The sequence below is a fragment of the Parasteatoda tepidariorum genome, chromosome 1 (assembly GCF_982258835.1).
Source record: "Parasteatoda tepidariorum strain Cologne lab strain chromosome 1, Ptep-v5.0, whole genome shotgun sequence".
NCBI lineage: Eukaryota > Metazoa > Arthropoda > Arachnida > Araneae > Theridiidae > Parasteatoda > Parasteatoda tepidariorum.
This window is the reverse complement of record NC_141755.1, coordinates 76,915,779-76,941,468: the sequence shown is the minus strand read 5'-3', so window position 1 is coordinate 76,941,468 and position 25,690 is coordinate 76,915,779. Positions and strand designations below refer to the sequence as shown.

The 25,690-nt window shown below is 26.4% G+C and overlaps 1 protein-coding gene across 1 annotated transcript in view; it reads left to right on the top strand.

Annotated features, from left to right (window-relative positions):
- Positions 1–25,076, top strand: part of LOC107456613 (nuclear protein AMMECR1) — a 34,783-nt gene extending 9,707 nt beyond the window's left edge. The window contains exons 2-5 of the mRNA XM_016074519.4: positions 5,098–5,208; positions 9,313–9,427; positions 14,161–14,251; positions 21,224–25,076. Coding sequence (XP_015930005.1) covers positions 5,098–5,208; positions 9,313–9,427; positions 14,161–14,251; positions 21,224–21,390 — 484 coding nt within the window. The 3' untranslated portion in view covers positions 21,391–25,076. The remainder of the gene's footprint in view (positions 1–5,097; positions 5,209–9,312; positions 9,428–14,160; positions 14,252–21,223) is intronic.
- Positions 25,077–25,690: the final 614 nt, after the last annotated feature.

Sequence of the window (25,690 nt, the reverse complement as noted above, 5' to 3'; positions counted from 1 at the left end):
ATACCTTGTTAAGGTGGCATCTTCTACTCTGTAACGGACAAATAAAAATGAAACAAATGTCCGTAGAAACGGTCAAAACGAAATAAGTACGGATATTTTTCAGCCAAATAAATATAATAGCCGATGAAAAAGTAGATATAGAACATTTTCCATATGATGATGCAGCAAAAATATTGAATTAGAAGATGTGAAAAATGTATTATAATTAAAGAAATAATTTTTTTCCAAGTCTATTCGTGTTTTTTTAATTTTTAGAAATCTCACTAAACTTTTTGAAATCTCATCCTGTTTTTTAGAAAGGGTAAGAAATTCTCTCCCATTATTTTTCTGTAATAAATACACTGCATTATAAGGATATAGATAAGGATACAATAAGTAAGTAAAAGAGTTAAATAACAAATAAAAACCCAATAAGCCTAATCAAATTAATGTGGCTGCACTTTTTTTTCCAAGGCTGCAAGAAATAATATTTTTTAAATTACTACTTTTTTTTCTTATATGTATTTTAATATAAATATTTAATCCTCTATTGGTTTTAACAATTTCATTTTTACCTTATTCAAATGCTCATACTTTTTTTTATACAACTATGGCTCAAGCTAATATCTTCTCTCCTATCAGAAAGCTATAGTTCATTTTATATTTTTCTTCTCATTCAAGTCTTGAAAATGGGCACCTATTATGGAACACTTGAAACATGTCGACTGTTATTTCTAATTTGTATATTTTTGGTGTGAATGCAATTTTTTAATCAGGTAATATTTTGCTTCAGTTTCTTGGGATTATTTATTCATATGGTATTTATTTTTTCCTATCAAATTTAGATAACTGTTTTTTTTTTTCTGAATAAAAAAAGTTTTCTGAGGTTTTTTCTATGTACAGGAAAAGGAAGTCGATCAAAGTTAATTTTTTTGTGTTCACAACCATTTGGAAGGGGGAAAAAATAGTTTCGAAGCGCGCAACCACCAGTGGGTTAAAAAATGGTTCAGAGGCAAATGAAAAGAGTTTTTTGAGGGCAATAAATTGTGCGTCCCTGCAGTAGTGTCTACTACAATGTTCAATTTTTCTCCTATGAGTAGGATGTTGTTATATGTATTGGCTTTAAAGGGTTTTTTTACTTTGCAATTTTATCTAAAATTTTATTTTTTATTTATAACCATTATGCTGAACGGAGGTAGATTTGGGCACAGAGACTAATGCACAACTAAGTGAAGTTATGACTATAAATCCTTTTTCAGGATATATTCAAATTAAGGCATAGAACGAGGTAAACAGGTAAGCATTCATTTGCTTTTCTCATTGAAAAGTTTAATGACAAATAATGCCAGAACAAAATTTTTACTTGCGATAGGTGCAAAAATTATTTGAAGGACTTTTTGTAATGAATTAGATTTTGACTACAGAAATTTTTATAACAATTTGATCATGAGCAACAGTGGGTACATTCTAAACACCTCAGACAGGGTTGGGTTTTTGACGTCAAAAAGTGGTTTTTGACATGACAAGGGTATAATACTGGTTTAAACCGTCAAAAACCCGTCAAAAATGTCAAAAACTGAAGTTTGCCAAGAAAATATATAAACTTCAAAACTACCAACAGTTGCCATTAAAATTTAATTATACTATAGGTAATCAGCAGGTTTTAAAATATTTTTTAATTAAAATTAAGGTAAAATAACAGATTTAAAATCTCAGAAATTTATATTCAAATGCATGTGCAGAAAAATTTTGCACAAAAATTGTTTAAATATTTATATTTAAAAATTTTTTTTTTTCTTTTTGATACTTAAGAAAATTAAAAGTTTATTACTATGCATTTTTGACATATAAGGAACATATAACTAATATTTATAAGGAACTTACAAGTTATGTTGTATAAATACAAACTTGATACAAGATACAAGTGTATAAAAATTTTTTTTTAATGTTATACCGAGTATCTTTATTATCCAATATGTTAATTTGAATTTAAAAGTAGTTATATTTATGAATAATGATAAATATAATTCATATTTTTTATTATATTTATTTATAATTATTACACTTATCATTTTAAAACAATTTTTATCTCTAAATTTTTTTTTCTCCACTTGTATTAAGAATACAAATAATGCATATCTTGAAAGCAAGAAGTAATTATTCAACAGCTGAATATTTAGATATTCAACAAAACTATATCGTATTCAGCAAAATGAAATTCACAAGTATTTGGATAAACTAAATTTTCAGCATAGTAAATGAATAGGCTGAATATACTGTAAATCGACACTAACTACTCTGTGTATTTAACAGTATTATTCTTTAAAAATGTCTAATTTTTAGTATAATCTATACTATACACTAAATTTGGTTAAAAATAAATTTCTTAATAATATCACTGCAGATTTTCAATAACACATGAAAATGAATACATAATATTACAAAAGATGTGAGTTTTCAAAAGTACAAGATTTTGGTTACTATTCAAAATATAAGTGTTTCTTCAAAATTTTAAATTTATTTTTTCTAGAACATATTTAGAAACACTATCCTTTAAAAAATATATAAATTTTATGTATTAATTAAATTTCACATATGAATATAGGTTTTTGACATTTTCGACATTTTTGACAGTGAGGTTTTTGACGTGACGGTTTAAACCATGGTTTAAACTGTCACATGTCAAAAACCTGCCAACCCTGACCTCAGATAAAGAAAATTTTGATAAATCATAATCTATTTAAGGGGACACTTCAGGTTCAAAATGATTTTTTTTAAATATCAACCAATTTTAATGAAAATTTCATAGATTGTGAATAAAGCATTTAGAAAGATATTCCCAAAATTTGAAGCAAAAATATTAATTTGTTGAAAAGTTATAATTTTTTTAATAATTTATCCGCAAGTTAAATTACTAAATGTTCCAATATTTCAAAATGTTTCCTGCGCATGAGTTTTTATCGTAGCTGTATGAAACTCATTTATATTACAGTTTGAATAAGTATAAATAAAATTGGATATGTTTGAACAACTTAGCACTTAATTTTAAACAAATAAAAAATCAAAATATCATAGTCTTTATATAATTTTTAAAAATTGAAATTTAAATAACAATTTAAAGTAATTTAAAAAATATTCAGTGAGTATTCAGCTTTTATTTATATCACATTGGTTACGGAACATTAGACCAATCATATATATGAGAAAAAAATAAAGATTTATTCAAAACTCATGCGCAAGGAACTTTTCGAAGTTTGAATATTATCGTAAAAAACAACATTGAGAAAAAACAGTTTAACTATAAAAACAGACAGTTTACATAACCTTGTTTACAAATCTTGAAATGCTTATAACTTTGCAAAAAATGAATGAAATTGAAAAATTTTTCTTTTAAATTGTAGCTAGATATAAGTATTATTTTTTGAAACAAAAATTGAAAAAAGTATAATTTGGTCGATTTTTGGGTTTTCCATCGTGAAGTGTCCCCTTAAAGTTATCAAAAAAACAAAACAAAACAGGAAAGACAAAAATAATTGGCTTTTTGTAGATGTTTAGCAGATTTATAAATTTTTTTCTTTATTCATGAAATTTAGCAAACTACAATGATTGTGTAATTTAATTTCGTCCCCGACGCCCCTGAACTTAATACAGCAAGGTTTTAACAAAGCATTTAATGCTACTGCCAGGTCAACGTGGCGAGTTCTTCCTCAATATAGTTATTTGCAGACTAGCACTATTTTAAAGTCTGAATAGTTGGACACGGCGACAGACCTGAAAAATTAGTGACATTTATTTTCTTTGTAAAGATTATTTTTTGGATAGGTTAAGAAACTTTAAAATTTATGTTATGCTTATTTAGTTCTCATTGACATGGAAAACTGAAAAAGAGTACAATGCCACCATCAACTCAGTGATTGTTTTTTTTATATTTTTTTTTGCGTTGATGGCCAGTCTTTGACTGCAGTATTAAAAAATTCAAGATTTTAGTGTATATAAATATTTTTTGTTAGCATCTTAAATACCGTCCAACTCTCGCAAGAAATCATCCTGATTGAAAGCATAAAGTGGTTTGCTTCTGCAAAAATAAGAGTTAAATAATTTCTAATGGGGAGAAATTTAAAAAAAAAAGACATAATTCTCCTGACCTATACCAAAGCAGAACTCCAAATTCTTATCCCTATTTGAAGGGACATCCTCATTACCACAACAATCACCGGTGCAAGAGTCAAGTCACTAGAAAAATTATCGTGATAGGTAGATAGTACATACATCATCAAAAGTGTTAGATACAAACATTTATAATTAGTTATGTCTTTGTAGCAAATAAATTTTGTTATAAAGTTGATGAAGTTCATTATAAAGTTGTACATTTTAGAGGGAAAACTTGAGAGGTGTAGCGGTTCTTATTATGTTTAGTCGGTCCCTTTTTCATTTATTGTTTAGTGTTTACAGTTAATATGTTGCATGTATGTGTGCCTTTCACACATACATGCAACATATCAATCACATCATACATGCAACAATCACATTTCCTATTATTTTCTGAACGTAAATTGGTTATCCATAAACAAGAGTTGAAAAGGTGTGCATGAAAGTCCTTGAAAATTATAACCTTAGCCTCTAACTGATTCTAAAAATAAAACCATCTGAAATTTTTGTGTGTGAGACACTGCAATTTTTAACTCGAAGCTTTTCAAGTATTAATTGGCAAATGTGATTGTCAGATTTAATTAGCAATTGTGACAGTGAAGAGAAAAAATTTCAGCCTAGATGCTATGTTTAAAGTTATAATCTGAAATTTTAACTCTTTATTTTCTGCTTTTTTTTATCATTGAACAAATTTTGCCCTCTGCCAAAAGTGTTTATTTATCTCAGTATGCTCATATTGCACAGAAATTTATCAAAAGTTAAACAAAGGAAAGTATCTTTGCATTTATTTATATTTATTTTTGCATATTTTAACTAGTGAAAAATTCTAATTATGTAATAACATCTGGCTCTTGGTTGTGTATAAAAGCAGTGATATTCTTCCTTTTATTCTCTCTTATAGAAGTTAAATAGTTTTTATAAATTGAATGCATTAAAATGTTTGGTTCATATTTATCTTTGGTTATTTAGTCCGCTGTTTGTGACATGGAAAATCGGAAAGGACCGGAAACTTCGTGGTTGTATTGGTACCTTCAACTCTATGAACCTTGCTTCTGGATTAAGAGAGTATGCTGTTACTAGGCAAGTGCAATAGATTTTTCTAATTCCTCTTAATCAGATAAATGTTTGCTTTACAAATGAACAACAAAAAAAAGTTTAATTACTCATCACATAATTATTTATTGTATGAATAAAATATTTTTTAGCTGTAATCTGTGAACTGTAAGGCATTTTATTTTATTCATATTCCCTCCTCACATATGTACGTCTCATAAACTTCCTCAAAGAACTTGTTATGATCTAATTTTCCTATTTTTTTTTGTTGTCCTTTTTAAATACCCTCTATATCAGGGGTTTCCAACTGGCGGCCCGCGAAGCCTTTTTTTGTGGCCCGCGAACTAAGTCATTTTTTTGTGGACAATTTTAGTAAAAAATCAATATGGGTTTAAAATACTTTTCTCGTTAATAAAAACATAATTTCTTCGTTTCTGTGAAATTTAGCATACCAACGGTTTTGCACCCAAGAAAATATTTATTCAAATACAAAAATAATCCTGAATGTAGCTCTAATTTATTTAATTTTTTTTTTGTATTTTGTGAATATAATTTAGCATGTGTGTATCAGAAATTTTCTCGAAGAAATTATCCGATTTAACTTTTTAAAACCACTCACTCATTTTGGAAGAAAATATTTACGCACACATTTGTAAATTTTAAATGTAAATATCTATTTTCTGGTTGTTGCAGCATACAAATCTCAATTTTTTCATTGAATATTTTGTGTGCTACTACTTAAGTTTTAATACCAACTTTTTTAAAGTTTTATATCTTTACAATTAGATATCTTTCGCACATTATTTGTTTAATACATAGGTGCACATTAAAGTTATTGTAGCCCGAATTTTAATTATTTATTTAATATTTTTAAAAATATTATTAATAACAATTAAATATTTTTAAAAATCTACTTATTTTAATTTGTAATTCAGTACTTTTGTTTTGTACAACTTATTAAAAATCTGACAGTAATATTTAATGTTTTTTCAAACATAAAGTCCTTTATAAAATTTTGATAAAGTTGTGGCCCGCCATTTAATTTGTGTTTTTAATTGTGGCCCGTGGCCTCATGTACGTTGGAAACCCCTGCTCTATATGATATTATAATGATACACAAATTTTGAATTAAGAATTATCCATTTTTGATGTGCACTATTCATGACAATTCCTTTATAAATCCTCATCATTTTTCGATCCTTTTTCGACTATTATTTATCCATTTTTGGCCATCTCCACATGGTTTTTTTGAACCATTATTATGATGCCTGAAGTTTGCATTTGAGTAATCACTTTTTGATGCTCTTGATTTGGGACTATTCCATTTTTAATCCATGTCGCTTTCCAATAGTTTTGTAGACACTTATTTTTTGTTTTTACAGTCCCTTTTTACGTGGTTTTCCAAACTCTGTTTTTAAAAGAATATTACAACTATGACATGCGAATTTAAAATTTAAACAATCACTTTTTGGTGCACACAATTTTTGAAGATTCCGATGGTTTTTGGGAGTTATATCGCATTTTTGCTTGTTTCTGAGTAGATTTTAAATTCCTATTATGCCACCTCAATTTTAAATTTGTGTAATCGCTTTTTGTCAAGTTCAATTCGTTTATAATTATTTACTTTTTGGCCATTTTCGCATCATTTTTAAATCCTCGATAATCAAATGTGATATTAGTACCTTCATTGAATTTGAAAACATGCATTCAAGTGATTAATTTTTGATTCACTAGATTTACAACAACATCATGAAAATTCCTGTGATTTTATTCATTGTTTTTTCGACATGACTTTTAAAATCTGAATGATTTTAATACAATATTATTACTAAATGCGAAACTATGCCACTGTATACCAAAATAATAGTGTCTTTTTAATCATCTTGTAACTTGTAATATAGTTATTTTATTCAAAACTGCAGTAATAAATGTCTTTCATCAAATGTGTCGAATTCAATGCATAATTATGATTTTAGTAGCATATATTGGATATACTTTCATACAAGTATAAATATTTAATATTAACCATTCAGCAATGGATTTATGTGACACAGTAATGATGAATGCAATTTTTGCATTCTCAAAATTTATTGTGATACCGTATCAAAAAATGCCAGTATTAAAAATAGTTTTGCTGCAAGTATTTCTTAGCACTAGCAAACTTTGCTACTGATTTTAAAAAATGAAACCATTCCCTGGTCTCAGTTACTTTACTACCAGTTCCTGGTAGAGAGAGCTGTTTAATGATTTTTCCCTGATGTCGTTGAAAAAGGAAAACTATTCCTAAAGAATAATGCTGCATATAGCCTAAAGCTAAGGATTTGTGCTAGGGTGTTTTGAGTGGCTCTTTATATATAATCCTACACTTAAGCATTATGGAGCAGAAAATCTAAAGAATTAAGTGGGTTTTAGCTGTTAGCAACGGATGAATACCAAGATTCAATTAATCTTCTGTATGGCAATAGATGCCACATTTATCTAAATCAGTTCCTTTTTTAATTATTAAAGATGATATAGTTTACTTGACTTTTATTCTCTTTGGTTGTATTCTTAGTCCAAAGAAAGACAATTTTCTCTAGGTACCATAATGAATTGTGAATGTTTATATTTATAGGTTGATTTTAAAAAGTTATAGGAAATCTGTATAAGATCGAAAAAAGTGTAAAAAAGATGGTTTGATTTTGAAATATAACTAGGCTGTTGGAGCTTTCAACTAGGCTGTTGGATGTAAATATAATACAAGATTATTTGGTCATTTTTCGAAATTCAATGCTAGTGAAACCATTAAATATGATGATAAAAGCAATTTCATTTTAAATTCCACGTAATTAATTTAATTAGAAAACACAACATTAACTACTTTAAGAGAAGTTTGCAAAGCATAATTTAAAACAGTTTGCAGTTTTTAAAAAATATTCAAGAAAAATTTTATTCTATGTTATGTCTAAGTGTACCAGATGCTATGCTTAAAGGAGGGAGGAAAAAATGTAGCTACTTATCTTTCAGAATTCTGAGGCTTTCTAAATTTATTCTTAAAAAGCTTAAGATAAGGTTGAAAAGTGGATGAAAGAAAAACAAAACAAAAGGAAGCTTTATGTTTATTTTGAAGAATTTTCATGTACAGAGATAAGGACATTTTTTGAAAAGTGTTGTTATATAATCTAATTGATCAGCTTATGAAATATTTTATTACAAATTTATTATAATGAAGTTACAAAACAAAGTTACATTATTACAATTTTAAAGTTTTGTTGAGAAGTTCAAATATTCACAACATATTTAGCACATAATACTTTATATATAAAAAGTTAAAAACATAGAGAAAACATGGAAAAAATTAAAGATTAATAAGCAGAGAAGAAAAAAAAAATATTAAAATAGAATATTAGGAAAAAAAAAGAAAAAAAAGAAAAAGTTTTCCGTTCATGCAAGTTTATTTGAATTCGCTACTCGCTTTATAGGTTTCGTTTTGTGTTTTATTCTGTTTTTTTTTTAGTGCTCCTCACACTACTGTACTGATATATTTTGCTTTGGCTATATTGATACAATATTAGAAAGCACTCCTTTTTGCAGATATAATCGTGTAAGCTGATGAAGAGATTATATCTTTCCATTTTTTTTTTGTTTTGTTTTCCTGCTTTTTTTTTATTTTTCAATTGTTTAAAAAATTTTTTTTTTAGTATTTTATTTCCATAATTTTTTTCTTCTTCTCTTTTCATTAATCATTAATTTTTTTATGTTTTCAACTTATTTTATGAGTTCTGTATACTTGCAGCTCATGCGCAATGAATAAAACTTATTAATGCTCTTAATTTTCTTCGTATTTTACTTTTTTTAAAATCCTTTTTGTCTTTATTGTGATTATATATATATATATATATATATATATATATATATATATATATAAAATCATATTTAACACATAATATTTAGCTTATATATAGTTTGAAAATTTAAGTAAATAAATAAATTATTTATTTATAGCTATAAGTAAAATTAACAGTTCTTTTTACTCTGTTAATATAATCAAGTTTTTAAAACCCTAGTGGTTAATGGTTTCCATCATGAATTTTTTTTTTTAATTACCACATTTTTTGTAAGTACTCAGACTAAGAAATTTTTTCTCAATAGTGCTTTTCGTGACAGTCGATTCAGCCCCATTACCAGAGAAGAGTTCTCAAAGCTGCATGTGTCTGTATCCATTTTGCGACATTTTGAAGATGGGCAAGATTACTTAGACTGGCAGGTAATAAATACACGTTTGATTTGTATATATATTTTTTGTAATTTATCTTGATTTATTAATCTAATTTCTTTTTAGGTTTGGTCTAAATTTATAATTAGCACTTATTTACCTTTTAAAAACATGTTATTTCTCAAAATAATCTTCTTTTTTGACTAGTAATATGTTTTTTACTTATTGAACTCATTTTAACCCTTAATTTACACCATAGTAATTAGAGTGGTATGTAGAAAAACAACGCCTGTATCTTGTGAGTATGGAATTATATCATGAGAGCGATGTAATTTAATGTTCACAAATTTTAAGCCCCCATTGTTGCTGTTGATAGAGAAGAATTTCTTTATAGGAGTTTGTTTTGAGGAGTTTAGTTTAAAATCTTGAATGCAAGGTGCTAATTCTTCTCGTGGGTCCCGATTTTTAAAATTTTTTATATGCATATTTTAAGCAATTTTGGCTTGGATCAACCCCAATCCGAGTTGATCAGTTAATCATAAGTGAATATTCATATTTTTTAAAATAGTTTTTTAATGAGTACAATTTGATGCTTTTTTAAGCACAGTTCTACTCTTTAAATGTTTATTTTTTGTGATAGGTTCAAAAATGATTTATTGAAGTTTTCTGAGTTTTTTTTTTGTAATTATAATTTCTGCAACTGAGATAGTTTCCTATCACAATTTTATTCTTTCCTTGTTTTTTAAAAAGGGTTCTTTTCAAATCGAAAATAAATAATCTTTTTTTTAGTCCTTTTATTTATTTTTTTACCTAATTTAAAACATTTTTTCATACTTTATGTACGTTCCATAACCATACGTTATGTAGTTCCATGGCCTAGTCAAATTATTTCTATTTATGAAAAAAAAAAGGATGTTCTTTAGGAGTTCGTCCCCTTGAGAGTGTTTACATTTCAGTTCCATGTTCATTTAGAGTGTCTACATTTCAGTTCCATGTTCATTGAGAGTGTCTGCATTTCAGTTCCATGTTCATTGAGAGTGTCTACATTTCAGTTCCATGTTCATTGAGACTGCATTTTAGTTCCATGTTCATTGAGAGTGTCTACATTTCAGTTCCATGTTCATTGAGAGTGTCTACATTTCAGTTCCATGTTCATTGAGAGTGTCTACATTTCAGTTCCATGTTCATTGAGAGTGTCTGCATTTCAGTTCCATGTTCATTGAGAGTGTCTACATTTCAGTTCGGTGTTCATTGTGAGTGTCTACATTACAGCTACATGAGATGGGGGGCAATTTATTTTCAATACATGAAAAGTTTCAGCAACTGCTGTAATTTTGCATCTTCTGTAATGTATCTGCAATTACTTACCCATTACTTTTCCTTTATCAAAATCATTATTATCTATTTATTTATTTTTTTGAAATGGTATTTTTAAAGTTATTCATACTCATATGTGGAAATGATGGTTGATAAAAATATTGTTGGGTAAATAAAATATTGTTGTTAAATACTTTTTTAAGTTAGTTAAGCTGAAATTTTTTTGTTGGTACATTTTTATATGATATTAATTTCTAAATAAGCTACACTATATTCACATGTGAAATTAAAATTTTAATTTAAGATGAAAATTGTTTTTTTTAGAGTTTAATTTCTCTTGATGAACAATTTTACGTGTAAGTGGTTTATACTAAAAAATAATTTTTTTTTATTATGTCAATTTAGGCTCGCATATAACGTATCAATCAAGTTTTCTATAACTTTTTTTAAAGGTGATGCTTTTTTTCATGAATATATAATTTTTTTTATTAGAAATACACTGCAGAACGTAAAATTTGATATTTAATGACCTTGAGCACAACCTTTTCAAAACTAATTGAAAAATTTAAAACTTTCTATAATTATTTGGACACCAAGAAAAATTTTATTTCTGAAATAGACAACTTAAAAAAATATGTTACATTTTCAGAAGTTATTAAGCAACTTATACTTATGTTATCACAAATTCAAAATACCTCTAGAATTTTTTAAACAAATTATTTAGAGCTGAACCATGTATCCTTGTAATTTGTAAGTTTCTTACATAATACTTATTGAGAGCATTTTTTCATTGCTTACTGTTGTCTAGCTAATTTATTCTAATTCTTTTGTTTTTTTTGTTGTTATATTCAGTTTATTTCACATAGAAAATTATCTTGATAAACTGTAGAGAAACTAAAGATGGTTCGACGAGGTACGTAGCCCGAAGGGCCACCCTCTTTGATGACGAAAATACAGAAAAGATGTTGACTGTACAGATGTAAACTAGTAGATGAAGATGTTTCTAAATTGCTAATGATCCGAAGATAATTAGCTGAGGAAAAATATGACCACAGAGTCTCATCATGGTTTGCATTAAAAAAATTAAAGTAATCGACCTCATAAGAGTTCTAAAACCTCTTGATGAGAGAAAAGTTTCTTCAAATCTTGGAGTGTTCTAGCTGAGCTGACTAGCTTTATCCTGAGGCGAGGTGTACTAGATCATCTTCAGAAGTTGATAGACCTTATGTGAAAAACACACACAGTAGTCCAGTGCATTTTAGGCAATATGATTGGTCGTTGCAACTTCTTTTAACGTTTCTAAACAACTGGCACCTGTAGCATTGAATCTGCTGCTGGCCACCCCTGTGTACCTTTCCGCTATAACTTCGTGGTCCTTGGTTTTTGTGAAGCTGTAGATGTTGTAATGATCAGTGTTATCCAGTATGATGAGGAAAATAGGGAGATCCACATAGGTAGGTGGATCATAGGCTTTACTGGTTCTCTTTCTGAACTGGTCCAGTTTAATGCAGCTGTAGTCGTTCGTTCGCAGTTCTTCTCCAAGGGTGGCTGTTGTGTATTGGACTGGCACTCCTTTGAGATGTCTTCTCCTAGTTGAATTTGGAACAGACTGTTTAAAATTGGTTATGTCTGCTCCATCGATGTTGTAGATAGTGCAGTATCAGGTGGGAAAGGAGAAGAGGGTTGGGTATCAAGGGGGAGGGTTGGGGATGTTACTAGATTAAGAAGCCACTTGAGGTTTTTTTCATTTTCTGCTTTTTAGTATGAGTTTTTTGGGTGTTGTTAGAGTCAGGAACAATAGCAATTAAAACTGGAATTTCCACAAGAATTTTCTCTTAGGCATCATTGGTGGAAGGAGCCTGAAGACAGTGTTGGTTCTCATTTAGGAAACTCAGTTTTATAAGACTTCTGGCCAATTTTTCCATAGATGGCCAGATCCAATAAACGTGATAGTTGACTTTTTCCTTTTCTCCTGCTTGGCAATGGCATTGTCTATTTCCTCCATGGGTAATTCACATAAAAGTCTGGTCGAAGCTGTTTCTCAATCCTTGTCAATTAGAGGCAAAATCATGATCGTGTTTGCTGAAGAACATCTGTTTGACTCTGTGGCCTAAACGTCATGATTTCAGAGCACCATCGATGAAATTTAAAGGCTGAATGACGGTGATAATTATCTGGATAAAAAAAAAGAAGATATATATGAGGTTAATTATATCCATGAGCTCTTTTAAAAAGCATGCAATTTAAAAGCTCAAATTCAGTTTAAATTGAATTCAGTTCAAAAATGAATAATTGTTAAAACATTGAATAAAATAAATAATTTTTGATCAATATCTCAAATCACTTAATTTAAATCAGTTCTGTTTATCATAATTATGTGTTCTGTTTATCATATCATATTGTTCTGTTCATCGTAAAATACTTAAATGCATATTTTAATTGAGTAATGACTGAAAGTTATATTTAAAATTCATCAAAGAACTTATATCTTCTTGTAAGAAAGTTGATTTCTTTTCTCTCATCAATTTTCTCTAATCAATTTCAAATTCATGGTATAAATGTTCATTAGTTTTGGTGTAAATTATTACTATTAGTTAAATTAAATCCTATCTTTTGTTTCATATATATATATCATTTGTTTCTAAGTTAAGTAGTTTTAAAGTTTTTTTTAAAACCTGTATAAATATCTATAAAAATGTTTCCTCTACAAGCTATGCTTCAAGTACGAGTTTAATACTGGTGAGGTTATTCCAAGTTTTTTTATATTATCCACATAGCTTCGAAATATTTTGCTCTAATTACATATTTATATTTAGGATTCTTAGGAAAAATTGGATAATCATTATTTATTTACTTATTTACATTGTCAAATGTTTATTATCAAACTATTCTTAATAAAAACTAGGATTATAAAGTAAGAATATTCAGTTTATTTATAAAGTACTGGCAAAAATACTTTTTTATGTAACAACATTTCAACAAATAATTATTTTTTGCATCATAATTGTTAAAATGTTAATTTTTGCTAAGTTATTAAAAAAATATTTTTTTAAAATTGCGTGATATCCTCTTCAAAAAAGTTTCATTTGTAATTTTCACAAATAAGTTTTTTTCTTCAAATGTTTTATGATTAAATGATAGGTTTAGGAAAATTTGTGTGTATGTAATTATGTGATACTAAAGAAATCATGCACCATTAATATGCTGTTAGAGTCAGTTCTTCATTTTTTTAGAATGTTTTGTTTGTTAAATTTTTTTTTTATTGAGCATACTTTTGTGTTAATTTTTTATTTAAGTACATTTTTTATATTTCTGTAAATATTTTTTTTTTTTAAATTTATTTAAATGTTTTATCAATTAAAAATATTTTAAATTGTTTAAGGAAATAGTAAGTTTGGTTTATAATTAATAAAATAAATAGTAAATGTTTTTCATTTTTTTAATCAAATAAATATTTCTTACAATAGATCGGCATGCATGGGATACGCATAGAGTTTAATACTGAGAAAGGCTACAAACGTACTGCTACATACCTTCCAGAAGTTGCACCAGAACAAGGTTTGTATAACTGCATATGTAGAACTATTTTGTTTTTAGCTTTTAAACTAAATGATAATAAAGAACTGAATTTTAAAGAATTTTTTTATTATTATATGTTTATTTTTTAATTTTATAGTATGTATTATGCATTTTCATTTGTAATATTTGTATGTTACGCTTAATTTTTGACTTTATACTATTAGGCTTTATGTTTTTAACTTTTATTGAAGTTTCTAAAATTTTCTGAATAGCAAAACTTTTAAGTGCTTATTCTAGTTCTGTATTTTTATTAATTTAATATTTTATTCCATAAAATAATTGGTGAATTTTTTTTGTGGTGTAATTTAATTTTTTATTATATCAAGGTATATTTCCAAATTCTTGATAATGAACCTATCGTGTTTCTTAAAGACCTAACATTCAAAGAACACGGTAGATATGTCCGTTGGAATCTTGGGCATAAATTCAATTTCAACAATGCTAAAATTATTTCCATTCATCACATCAGCTCATCTTGATACCTTGGAATCTTGTTCCATTCATATGCCCGTGGCAGAATTTTTTCGGGCTTTCTGCAAGCGCCAAACTTCTCTATCATTAATAATATATTTTTCTTTAAGATAGTTTTAATTACAACAATTACTAATTTAAAGGAACACAAACGCTGTGTTTAAAGAAGAAAATATAGAATAAAAACGTATAAAATTTTTTTATTGTAAAAGCAATATTTTTTTAAAAATTCAAGTATTATAAGCACTTTCTCGCATTTTGTAGATGGAAAAATGCCCTAATTATTTACTCTTTCTAATTTTGTAAATCATTACAAAATTTAAAATTCATAAATAAATTAAACTATAATAAAATAAAGTTTTTTCATAAATTAAAAATCGTAAAATCCATGTAGTAATTCCAAAATAAAGATTGGCGTCAAAATCACGCGAATAAGACTAGAATCTTTCTGCAAAAACTCTGTAACGTTCTGCGACAATGTCGCCGTGTTGCTGCAATTCTGTCACGGTTCATCTGAATGTTCATTACCTTTTTAACAACATTAGTTCCTCACTACGTCTCCATAACGCATTGAAATGCTATTTACCTATGATTTGCCCCTCTAGGCCACTTATGTTTTTCTTGTTCTGTTTTTCACTTTTTTTTTCCTCTTTCGCCTTCTATGGATTTTATAGTTTTGTTTCTCATCTTAATTTTTTCATGGCAACTTTATGTTTTTTATTACAAACCAGTTTTGTTTCTTCTCATTCACGTTTGGCAAGTCTTAAAAATGGGCACCTATTTTTAAGTCCTTGAAACATGAGGACTTATTTTCTGTTTATATATTTTTGAAGTGAATGAAGTTTTTAATCATGTAATATCTTATAGTTTCAATTTCTTGGGATTATTTATTAAAAAAATACTTTTGAACGAAAATTTATAGTAGAGTGACTGCATTATAACTTCTAGAAAAACAAAAAGGAAAAAAAAAAAACTCTGTGTTGTTATCCGAAAGACCCTCTAAAGTATAAGTTAAACAAAACTAATACTGTTTGATCTATGTGATCACATAGCAATTTTTTAGCTCTTATACACTGTTGTGGCCAATTTTCTAAAGGAACTAGGTGTAAGGATGACAAAGTCATTAAGTATAAACCCTTACATTAGAATTACAGAAAATTATGATGAACACTTTAAAGGTTGTTTCTGGAACTTTAACATCGAATGAACAGAAGTACAATACAGCATATGGAAACACATTAAGTGGATATGCGATTCATATAATAATCTCAGAAGTTATTAGCTTAGCCTTAGAAATAAACAGTTAGACAACAATTAAATGAATTCATAGAGACCCAAATTTTTTTTCCCCCTATTGGGTATTACAGTAAAATTAACTTATTTAAGAGTTGTTAATTTTTTTAGCAGTTAAAAATGTAGGGAATGGACTTGTGTACATTTTCCAGTTGTATTTTTTAAAAATTGGTTTCAAATTGTCTCACAAAATATATAAAGCATTCAAAATGCTGACTTTGTTTATTTTCCTGTTTATATTCTAACTCCTTTTTCTACAAAAATATAGCAAATGGCTTTAGTTTGTTTTATAATTAGTAAAAAAAAATTGTTTGGAAAAATATCTCTTGTTCAAATGGAAACTAATTAATATTCAAATAATTTATTATTCTATATTCAAATGTGGTGTTGCCCTCATTTTACTTAAATTTATAGTTTTGCTTACATTAAAATTTTGATATTAATTCCTATTTGTGAAATTTTTTGTAAATTATTGTCATTATTATTATTTTTTTTTTAAAAAAAAAAGACTATTTAGTCATAATAATATTGTTTATTAAAATGTAATATTGCTATGTGAAATGAACTGTATACTCTATACATAACTGTTATTTTATATTGCATGTGTAATATAAGTATATATCATTGACTCTTATGATTGTAGCTTATTGTAGTTTTGGGTTCAAATTTACTAATTGTATGATTAGTATGAAGAAAATAAAAATTAAATGTCATGATTTTTAATACTGCATTGTTCCTTATAAATATTTTGTTAAATTAATATCATAAACAATATTTATTAAAATTATAATTTTTAAATGTTTTTTTTATATGGCCCTGATTATCTGTTTTTTTATTTTTTATTTTTTTAGAATTTTTTTATTATTATCAGAGTTAATAATACAAGAAGGTTAAATTGACCCTGAATAAAATCAGGTTATTGACAATCATGTTAAGATGACTTTATCATTTTCTACTCTTCTATTATAAACAATATATAGTCTGGTACCCATTTTTTGTTTTTCAGCATTGTTCATGCTCTGTGCATGTCTTTTTAAAAAAATTTTGATGAAAAATAGCATGCTTTCTCTAGTTTCTAATATTTTTTACTATTGTGATTATGTATCTTTGATGAGTTTTTGTTTGGTCAAGTAACATTTGAAAAATAAAACAATCTTATTTGCTCCTTGAAAGGCCATTATGTTATTGCCAATGGTAAAAATATTTTTATTCAAATAACCGCTATCGTTTTTAAAATTTTGACATTCTCATTTTTATGTCATCATGTTTCCTAGATTTTTTTCGCATATTTGTTTATTGAAAAGAATTTAAATGCCATTTTTGCAAACAATCTCACATTTAATGAGAAAACTTGTTTTACATCGAAAATGTCTAATTAGTACAGAAACTCCAATTTAAATTGCTATTGTTATATCAAGAAAAAAGTTCTTTTTGAAAGTTTAAATTTTTTTTATCTGAATAGCTTTAGTTTGAATAGAATTAAATGAAAAAGTAATGAATTTTCTCATGAAAATTTTTCACTTCCTTGTTAAATGGAAATTTGTATTTCTTTGAATAAACATAAATATATATTTTTCAAATGTTTAGATATAGTTTTCCTGTAAATACAATATATATATGAAAATAAATTGATATGAGCAAAATGATTAAAAATTGCTTCATATAAAATCTATCATTACCAAATTCATTTTCTGATCACTTTTAAAATTAGTTAAATAATGTAGTACACATTTGTACATTAATGCATGCACATTAACTAATTTGTACATTAAATTTGTACATTAATTATTGTACAAATTAAAAGTGTAGATTAAAGACAAATTAAAGGTAGAGAAACTTTTTTTTTTTTTTTTTTAATCTCATGAAAGACACTTTATCTTTATTACAATCAAAAGCATAAATGAAAATGAAGTGCTTCATATTTAGAATTTTTTTCTGTCATCAGTGTAGACAAATTTGTATTGTATTTTGATTTTATTCATTTTTGTAATATTTTCAATATAATATTTTTGTATTGAAAAACAGTTCTAGTAAAAAATATTCAGAAATCAACTCCATTGGAATTAATTATCACTTGATTTAAATTATGATTGAAATCAAAATTAAAATTGGTTGATTTTTTTTTTCTAAAAAAATCAACCAATTTTTTAAAAGCCATTAATTGGCACAAACTGATTTTTTTTACAAAAGATTATTAATTTTATTATAAAAATATTTTTATACAACATAATTAATAAATAAAATTTTTTAGGGTATGATTTTTTAAAAATTTCAGTGTAAAAAAAACATTTGGTTTCAACTAGCCAACCATGACACAGGTCAAACTTATTTCTTGATGTAACAATTGTAATTTATATTGCAATTTTTGTACTAATTAGCTATTTTTGATGTAAAACAAGTTTTCTCTTTAAATGTGAGATTGTTTGCAAAAATGGCATTAAATTTATTTTAATAAACAAATATAGGGAATAATCCTTGGAAACATAACATAAAAATGAGAATAACAAAATTTGATAGCAGTTATGTAAAGAAAAATGTCTTTAGCTTTGGCAGTGACATAATGACCTGAATTTTTTTTGACCAAAAACTCAACAGAGATATATAATCTCTGACAATATTAAAAAATATATTAGAAAACTAGAGAAAATATTTTTTTCGTAAAATTTTTTTAAAAAAAGACACACATAGAGCTTGAACAATGCTGAAAAACAACAAATGGGTACCTGACAGTAGATTGTTTAACATAAAAGAGTGGAAAATTATAAAGTCATCTTAACCTGATCTTCTTTAGGGTCAATTTAACCCTGTTGTATTATTAACTCTGATAAAAAAGACCAGAAAATTATGGCCATCTGAAAAACATTTATAAATAAATATTGTTTATGATATTAACTTAACAAGATCTTTTAGAGAAATATTACTGTATTAAAAATCATCACATTTATTTATTATTTTCTTCATTCCAACCATGCAATTAGTAAAATTGAACCCAAAATTAGATCTAGTTTTAGTCACCAGAGTCAATGATACATTACATTCACAATATAAAATTACAGTTATAAAGATTTAATAAAATAATTTTTAACCATCTTAGTAAGAAATATATAAACTGCTTTAGTTGTAATATTGTTTTAAAATATTAAGTATTATTAAAAATTTTATTCGATGCTTTGGTTGGTAATTGCTGAAAAAATAAAACAAAAATCTGTTTTAACTAAAAAAAAAATCCTATTTGAATCAAATAAATCAGATATTTATAAAATATCATGTTTTTTACCAACCCTGGAATTCATTTGCAATATTTACATTTTATTTCACTCTATTTAATGTTGCCTTATGTTAGTAAGAGAATTGGTAGCCTCATAGTGGGCTAAGGTAGAAACCGGGGTATTTTTGTCGGTACAGAATACTTGTACCAGTTTACTTTTAAAAAAGGAAAAGGAAAACAACAAATTAAAGAAGTATAATTTGCTCTACTTAAATATAATAAGGGCAAGTTTTATCTCACGAAACAAAATAAAATATACTATTTTTAATTCCAGAGTTACTTTTTTCAGAAAAAAAAAAAAAACTTTAGCATTTTTTCCAGCAGTATCCCATTAATTAATGATGTACTGATTATTATTAATATAAAACAGATGATATATTAATAATAATAATAAAAAGCACTTCAAATAAAAATATTTGTTAAACATGTTAAACATATTAAAAAAAGAACTTTTTAAGTAAATATATTTCTTAACAATATGATAAATACCTGCTAAGTCTCCTGTTTTTTGATGAAGACTCCCATATTTTATGAGTGACCTCCTGTTTGCCTGTATATTCTCAAATTTCTCTGTATTTTTTGAAGAAATTAAAAAAAACATTTTTAGCGATAAAATATCCTCTTATGGCAAAAATGCTTCCATTCCTCAACAGATGGCACTTTAGCCAGTTTCGTAGTTCTTGCTTTGCTGCTACGCTGACCAAACCAGATGTATTGAGAATGCTGCTGTGAGTCATTTATTCAGTGAATCGTTTTTTCTCTGATAACGAAAGCATTATTTACTGACGGAAATCTGGCAAAAACTTCATTTGTTTGCATTGTATTGTTACTAATTGTCAGTACAAAAATGTATTACTGTTTTTAGAATCATTCATTGTGGGTGTCAATTGGGTCACTAGAAAATTAACTGCGTAAAAAAACAGTTAAAAAACATTACGGACATTATGTCCTGTGCATTCCACATAGCAATGCCGAGTGAAAGATAATTTTCTCTAAAGTGAAAAAAAAATTCACTCCGAATTTTGCTCATCACTTTCTGATGAAAAATAATTTCTCTAGTGACTCTTATGAACTTTACTGACACTGGTTGACTTTGATAAAAATTTCCTATGCAATGCCAAATCAGCTACTTATGTTCGAAATAGGAATAAGTAAAAATTCTGTAAAATGAAGCTAATTACTTAGAATTATGAAAATTATTTTGATGTTGAGAGTTTAATAGTTTAAAATTTTTTCTCTTTAGACTAAGATTTATATGCATTTTTTTTACTGTGTTAAATATAAATGCTTATATTATTTCCAGTGTTACATTTCTATTTTTGACATACATGTTAATTGTTATTATACAATTATTATACAATTGTTAATAACAATATATATATAATAACAATTGTTATTATATATTATACATGTCTGCATAGTATGTCAACACTATGCAGATAGCCCAAAAAATGTCGTTTGTAAAATTTCTGTTATGTTATTTTGCCAATTTGGCAAGTATGGATAGTGATAATTTAATGATATACATGGTGAACAAGATGTTTGCAATGTGTATTATAAAAAATGTTGTGAATAAGTGGTTTTTCCATGCGGCATCGCAAAAAATATAAAAAATTTTCTTAAAAAATATTTTCTCAAATTTGTTTCACATACTTGTTTTGAAGTATTTTTCATATTAAATGTTAAATATAATGATTAGCTTTTAAATGTATGCTTAAAAATTTTTAAAAAAATATAAATTTTTCATATATTTTTTTTTTTACAAAAATAGGCCGTAAAAATTCAAACCTTGGTTGATCCCTGCTGTTTAAAAATTTTTCTTCTTTGTATTCCTTCTTTGTATTTTTGAAACTATTTTTCCAAGTCAATCTGGTGTTTTCTTTTTTTGGAATGACTTTTAATGAATATTTTGATTTTAGGATGGGACCATATACAGACAATTGATTCTTTGCTCAGGAAAGGCGGCTACAAAGGTGTGATAACCAATGATGTGAGAAAATCTATCCGTCTTACACGATACCAAAGTGAGAAAATAACTGTCAGCTACAACGAGTACAAGAACTCATGGCGCTCTAGGTGCTGCTAGCAACAAGCTCACGCTAGCTCTCCAATGCCAGCTAGCGTGAGCCATCTCGGAACATCCTTCCCTTGGACCACGCCACTCCTCCCATTCAATTGGGGACTGTGGTCCCCTTACTACGGGGTGGGACCTCCAGCACCATACACGTCTGGCTTGGAATATCATCCCTCCTTTGCCTCGGGCTCTTGGTGCTGGAAGCCTTAAAACATCCAGCAGCGGTATTAAGTTGTTGCTGACCCGTGCCTCAAGTTCCATTGACATAGTTTTTCATTCTGAAGCAGCAGCGCACTGCCTATTTCCCGAGCTTACAGTGAAACTTTGCAGTCTCGTAACTAACATAAGGCTGTTGCCAGATTCTACAGCTTATGTTTTGAACAATTCCATTTTAGTTCCAACAGGAATCAGTTTAATAGTTCTAATTTTTTTAAACTCTTTTTTTTTTCTTCTTTTAATAAAATTAAGAAGATCATGCAGTTTATTGATTTTTAATTCGATAAAAAGTAAACTTATTCTTTATTTTAGTTTCATTCTTTATTTGGTATTTAAAATTTTGCAGTCTTGTAGCTAACATAAGGCTGTTGCAAGATTCCACAACTTATGTTTTGAACAATTCCATTTCAGTTCCAACAGGAATCAGTTTAATAGTTCTAATTTTTTTAAACTTTTTTTTTCTTTTAATAAAATTAAGAAGATCATGCTGTTTATTGATTTTTAATTTGATATAAAAGTCAATTTATTTATTTTAATTTCATCTTTATTTGGTATTTAAAATTTTGCAGTCTTGTAACTAACATAAGGCTGTTGCAAGATTCCACAGCTTTTTTTATTTGAACAATTCCATTTCGAAGTTTAATAGTTATTATTATTTCTTCATTTAATAAAATGAAGTAGTTCACGCAGTTCATTTATTTATAGTTAGATTTAAAAGTAAATTCATTCTTTATTTTAATTTGTTCATCAGCTATTTTATGTCTATTCCATTTTTAATATGTAATAGATCCATTTTACACGGTGCTAGGCTCAATAGGCAGCTTATATGTTAGTCACAAAAGTTATATTTAAAGTCTCTTGTGAGATTTGAAACTAATATAGAACTTACATTACTTACATAGACCGATAAAAAAAGTAATTGAAATTTTTAAAAGAATATTACTGCAAATGTGTGAGCTGAACTTTCCTTTAAATTAAATTACAGGCTAGTCAAGAAAGTACAAATTTAAGTAGTATTAATTTAATAACACAATTTTTTTTTAATATGACTCTTTTATAAAATCTATTTTCTTTAACATTTACTGCAAATTTTTTTTTCACAATTGAACTTTTTAATTTGGTATTTTGAATAAAATTAAACACTGATGACTCTAGTTTCATGATATTATTGAACTATTTTGTAAAACACAATTTTTACTACGTTTTATGTTCTGTTTCTGTGTCATGAAATTGTGTTATTTCTAGAGATACTGAAAAAACTATCAAGTTAGTTGTATTTTAATAATTGCTTACAATTTGAAATAATGAATCTTTTTAATTTTGATCACTTTCATTTGGAATGAATTCAAAATATCTGTTAGAAATTCATATTATTCTTTCTTTTAATGTAACTTGAAATATTTTAAAAATAGACTACGTTTAAATCATTTCCAACTTTCTTAATTGTGAACATTGCATTGCAGTTTATTATTAAATAAAAATATACTTTTGTAATATGTTAGGAAATTTGATTATTGCAATGAATAAGTTCATATCAAATGAAATACTGATTGCTGCTCATTATAAGCAAAATGTTAGTGTTTTTTTTTTTAAAATTTATTTTATTTGTGATGAAATGTTGCTTTTAATGCTATTTGTTTTTCAGTGTTTAAACATATCATAATATTAGCTTTGTTTGACTTTTCTCTGTCTGGGAGAAATTATTTCAAGTCATGAAAAATGTGTTTATGACTAACTTGGCTTTTTAAAATTATAAGTATATTTCAGATAAGTGATTTTTTTTAAATTCTAAATTTTTGTCTTATTCTTCTCCCATTTTTATATGCCCTTATAAGCATATAATTGCTTATAAGCATATAATTGCTTATAAGCATATTATATGCATCTTATAAGCAAATAATTGCTTCTAACTTTTGTATCAGTAAACTCTATTCAGACCAGAGTTTTTGATCCACTATCATTTATTGCATTGAATATTAAAAGAATAATTATGATAATCAGTTTTCATCTTGAAATTCTAATCATTGTGGATTTATTCATAATAATTTAATTAAAGTAGTTATGTTTTTGTAATTAAATTTTTGTCTAGTTTATTCTGTTTGTAATTATCGAAAAAATATAATTATGGAATGTGTTATAAATACGTTTTAGAACACCGAGAAACTGAGAAAACTGATGGACTGTAGGGGAAACTTTATGAACCCCTTTGATATCCTCTGTTATGGTTATTTTTAACATTTCTTTTGGGCAATTTTTTTTTAAAAAAGCTAAATCACCAAGTTAGTCATAATATATTTCATGCTTTGTTTCTAAATTAGTTAAGTTAGTTATTTAAATATTAAGAATGTATTTATTTAGTTTAATAATAGCAATTAGCCTTATAATTGTTTGATTTAAGGTATAATTCTCTAAAATAATTTGAATATCCTAAATTCCTGTTCATTTTTTAAAATTAATAATATGGAAAAAGATGGCTTAAATATTCTGAACCTTATGATTGATTGCAAAATTATTTAGAGTTAATTTTTCTTTTTTTTCATAATTTTAAGTTTTTTAATTCAACATTAAGAATCTCACATTTCGTAATTTTAAGTTATGAATCAACATTTTCATAATTTTAAGTTTTTTAATTCAATGTTGCAATTTCTGCTTTTGACACTTTTTGTGATATATTCATATTTAAATTTCAAATTGCGGTTTTCCTCCACTTTAAATTTTAGAGTTTATTTTACTATTTCAGAAAAATTTGCAAAATTAACTTTCTACATAATTTACATTCTGCTAATTTTTTCTGCTCGTATACAATCTAAACATTTTTTAATTATTGTTAAATGATCATTAACTTTTACTTCAAATAAATTAATATTTTTAAGAAAACTTTCCTCTGGGTATAGTGTTTTTTTTTTAAATCAAAATTATTATCCATATTGGTCTTTCGCTCCACTAATTAATTCAAAAACATGTCAATTTATCGGAGCTGTATTTATAACCATAGTTGTAGTTAATTTGAACTTTTTGCCTTTCCTAAAAAAATAAAGAGGTTGATAGTTATTGTGTTTTTAAAATTCATCTAGTTTTTATTTTAAAATCACAATTTCATGTCATTGTGCACTTATTTATGTTTGATAAGTTTATAATTTTAAGATTATAGAATTGCTCATAAAATACAATTATAAAAATTAAATTGGAGTTAATGAGCATTCATTTTTGTTTGGTTAATTTTAAATTTAAACTTATCATTTAAGCTATTTTAATAAAGCAGTTTATTATATTTCCCTCCAATTTTTTTTAATTAAGTATGTGCAGCACCACTAATTAAATTTTCTTTAAAGAATCTCAGAGCATTGATTTCCCTTAAATTTTTTCCTGTAAATGTTTGATTAACATGTGTTATAACAACATTAATAATTCAAATTAAATGTAGAGCGACTGAAGTGCACATTTAACATATTTCTTTTTCCAATTTTTGTAAACTCTCAAAATATATCGAAACAAAATAAATTTGGATAAAATAAATGACTAATAAAATTAAATTTGAATAGACTGATAAAATATCAGTTAGTTAGGGGCTTCTTTTTCTACTTTGGAAGAAAAAAATGATTAATCAAATGAAAATTTTTAATAAAAGATATGTTTGAAGATTTGACTTTATTCAAATAGCTTATATTTTCATGCAGCCGCTAATATAATTAAGTACTTTTACTTAGTCAAGTAATGGAATTATTTTATCATAACACTGAATTATTATAACACTGACTCATATTTTTGGTCATTGTCATTACTTATAACCGAGCCATCAGTCTTTCAACTTAGAAGAGTTGAGATGTGGATATAGAATTGCATTATATATTTGCATTTTTAGATACAGATGTATAATAATTTCTGAATCACAAATCAGTATGCATTATAAATGAAATTTTGGTGGTTAGAAATTGTTTCACAAATTTAAACACTCACCAGTTCAAATTATGCAAAAAAACTCTGTGCAATATTAGTATAAGATAATTACTGTTATAAGGATATCACTGATATTTAGTATAATATAATTGATATTTATTATTTTTTAAAAAACAGTTATAAATTTCTCATGTTACTC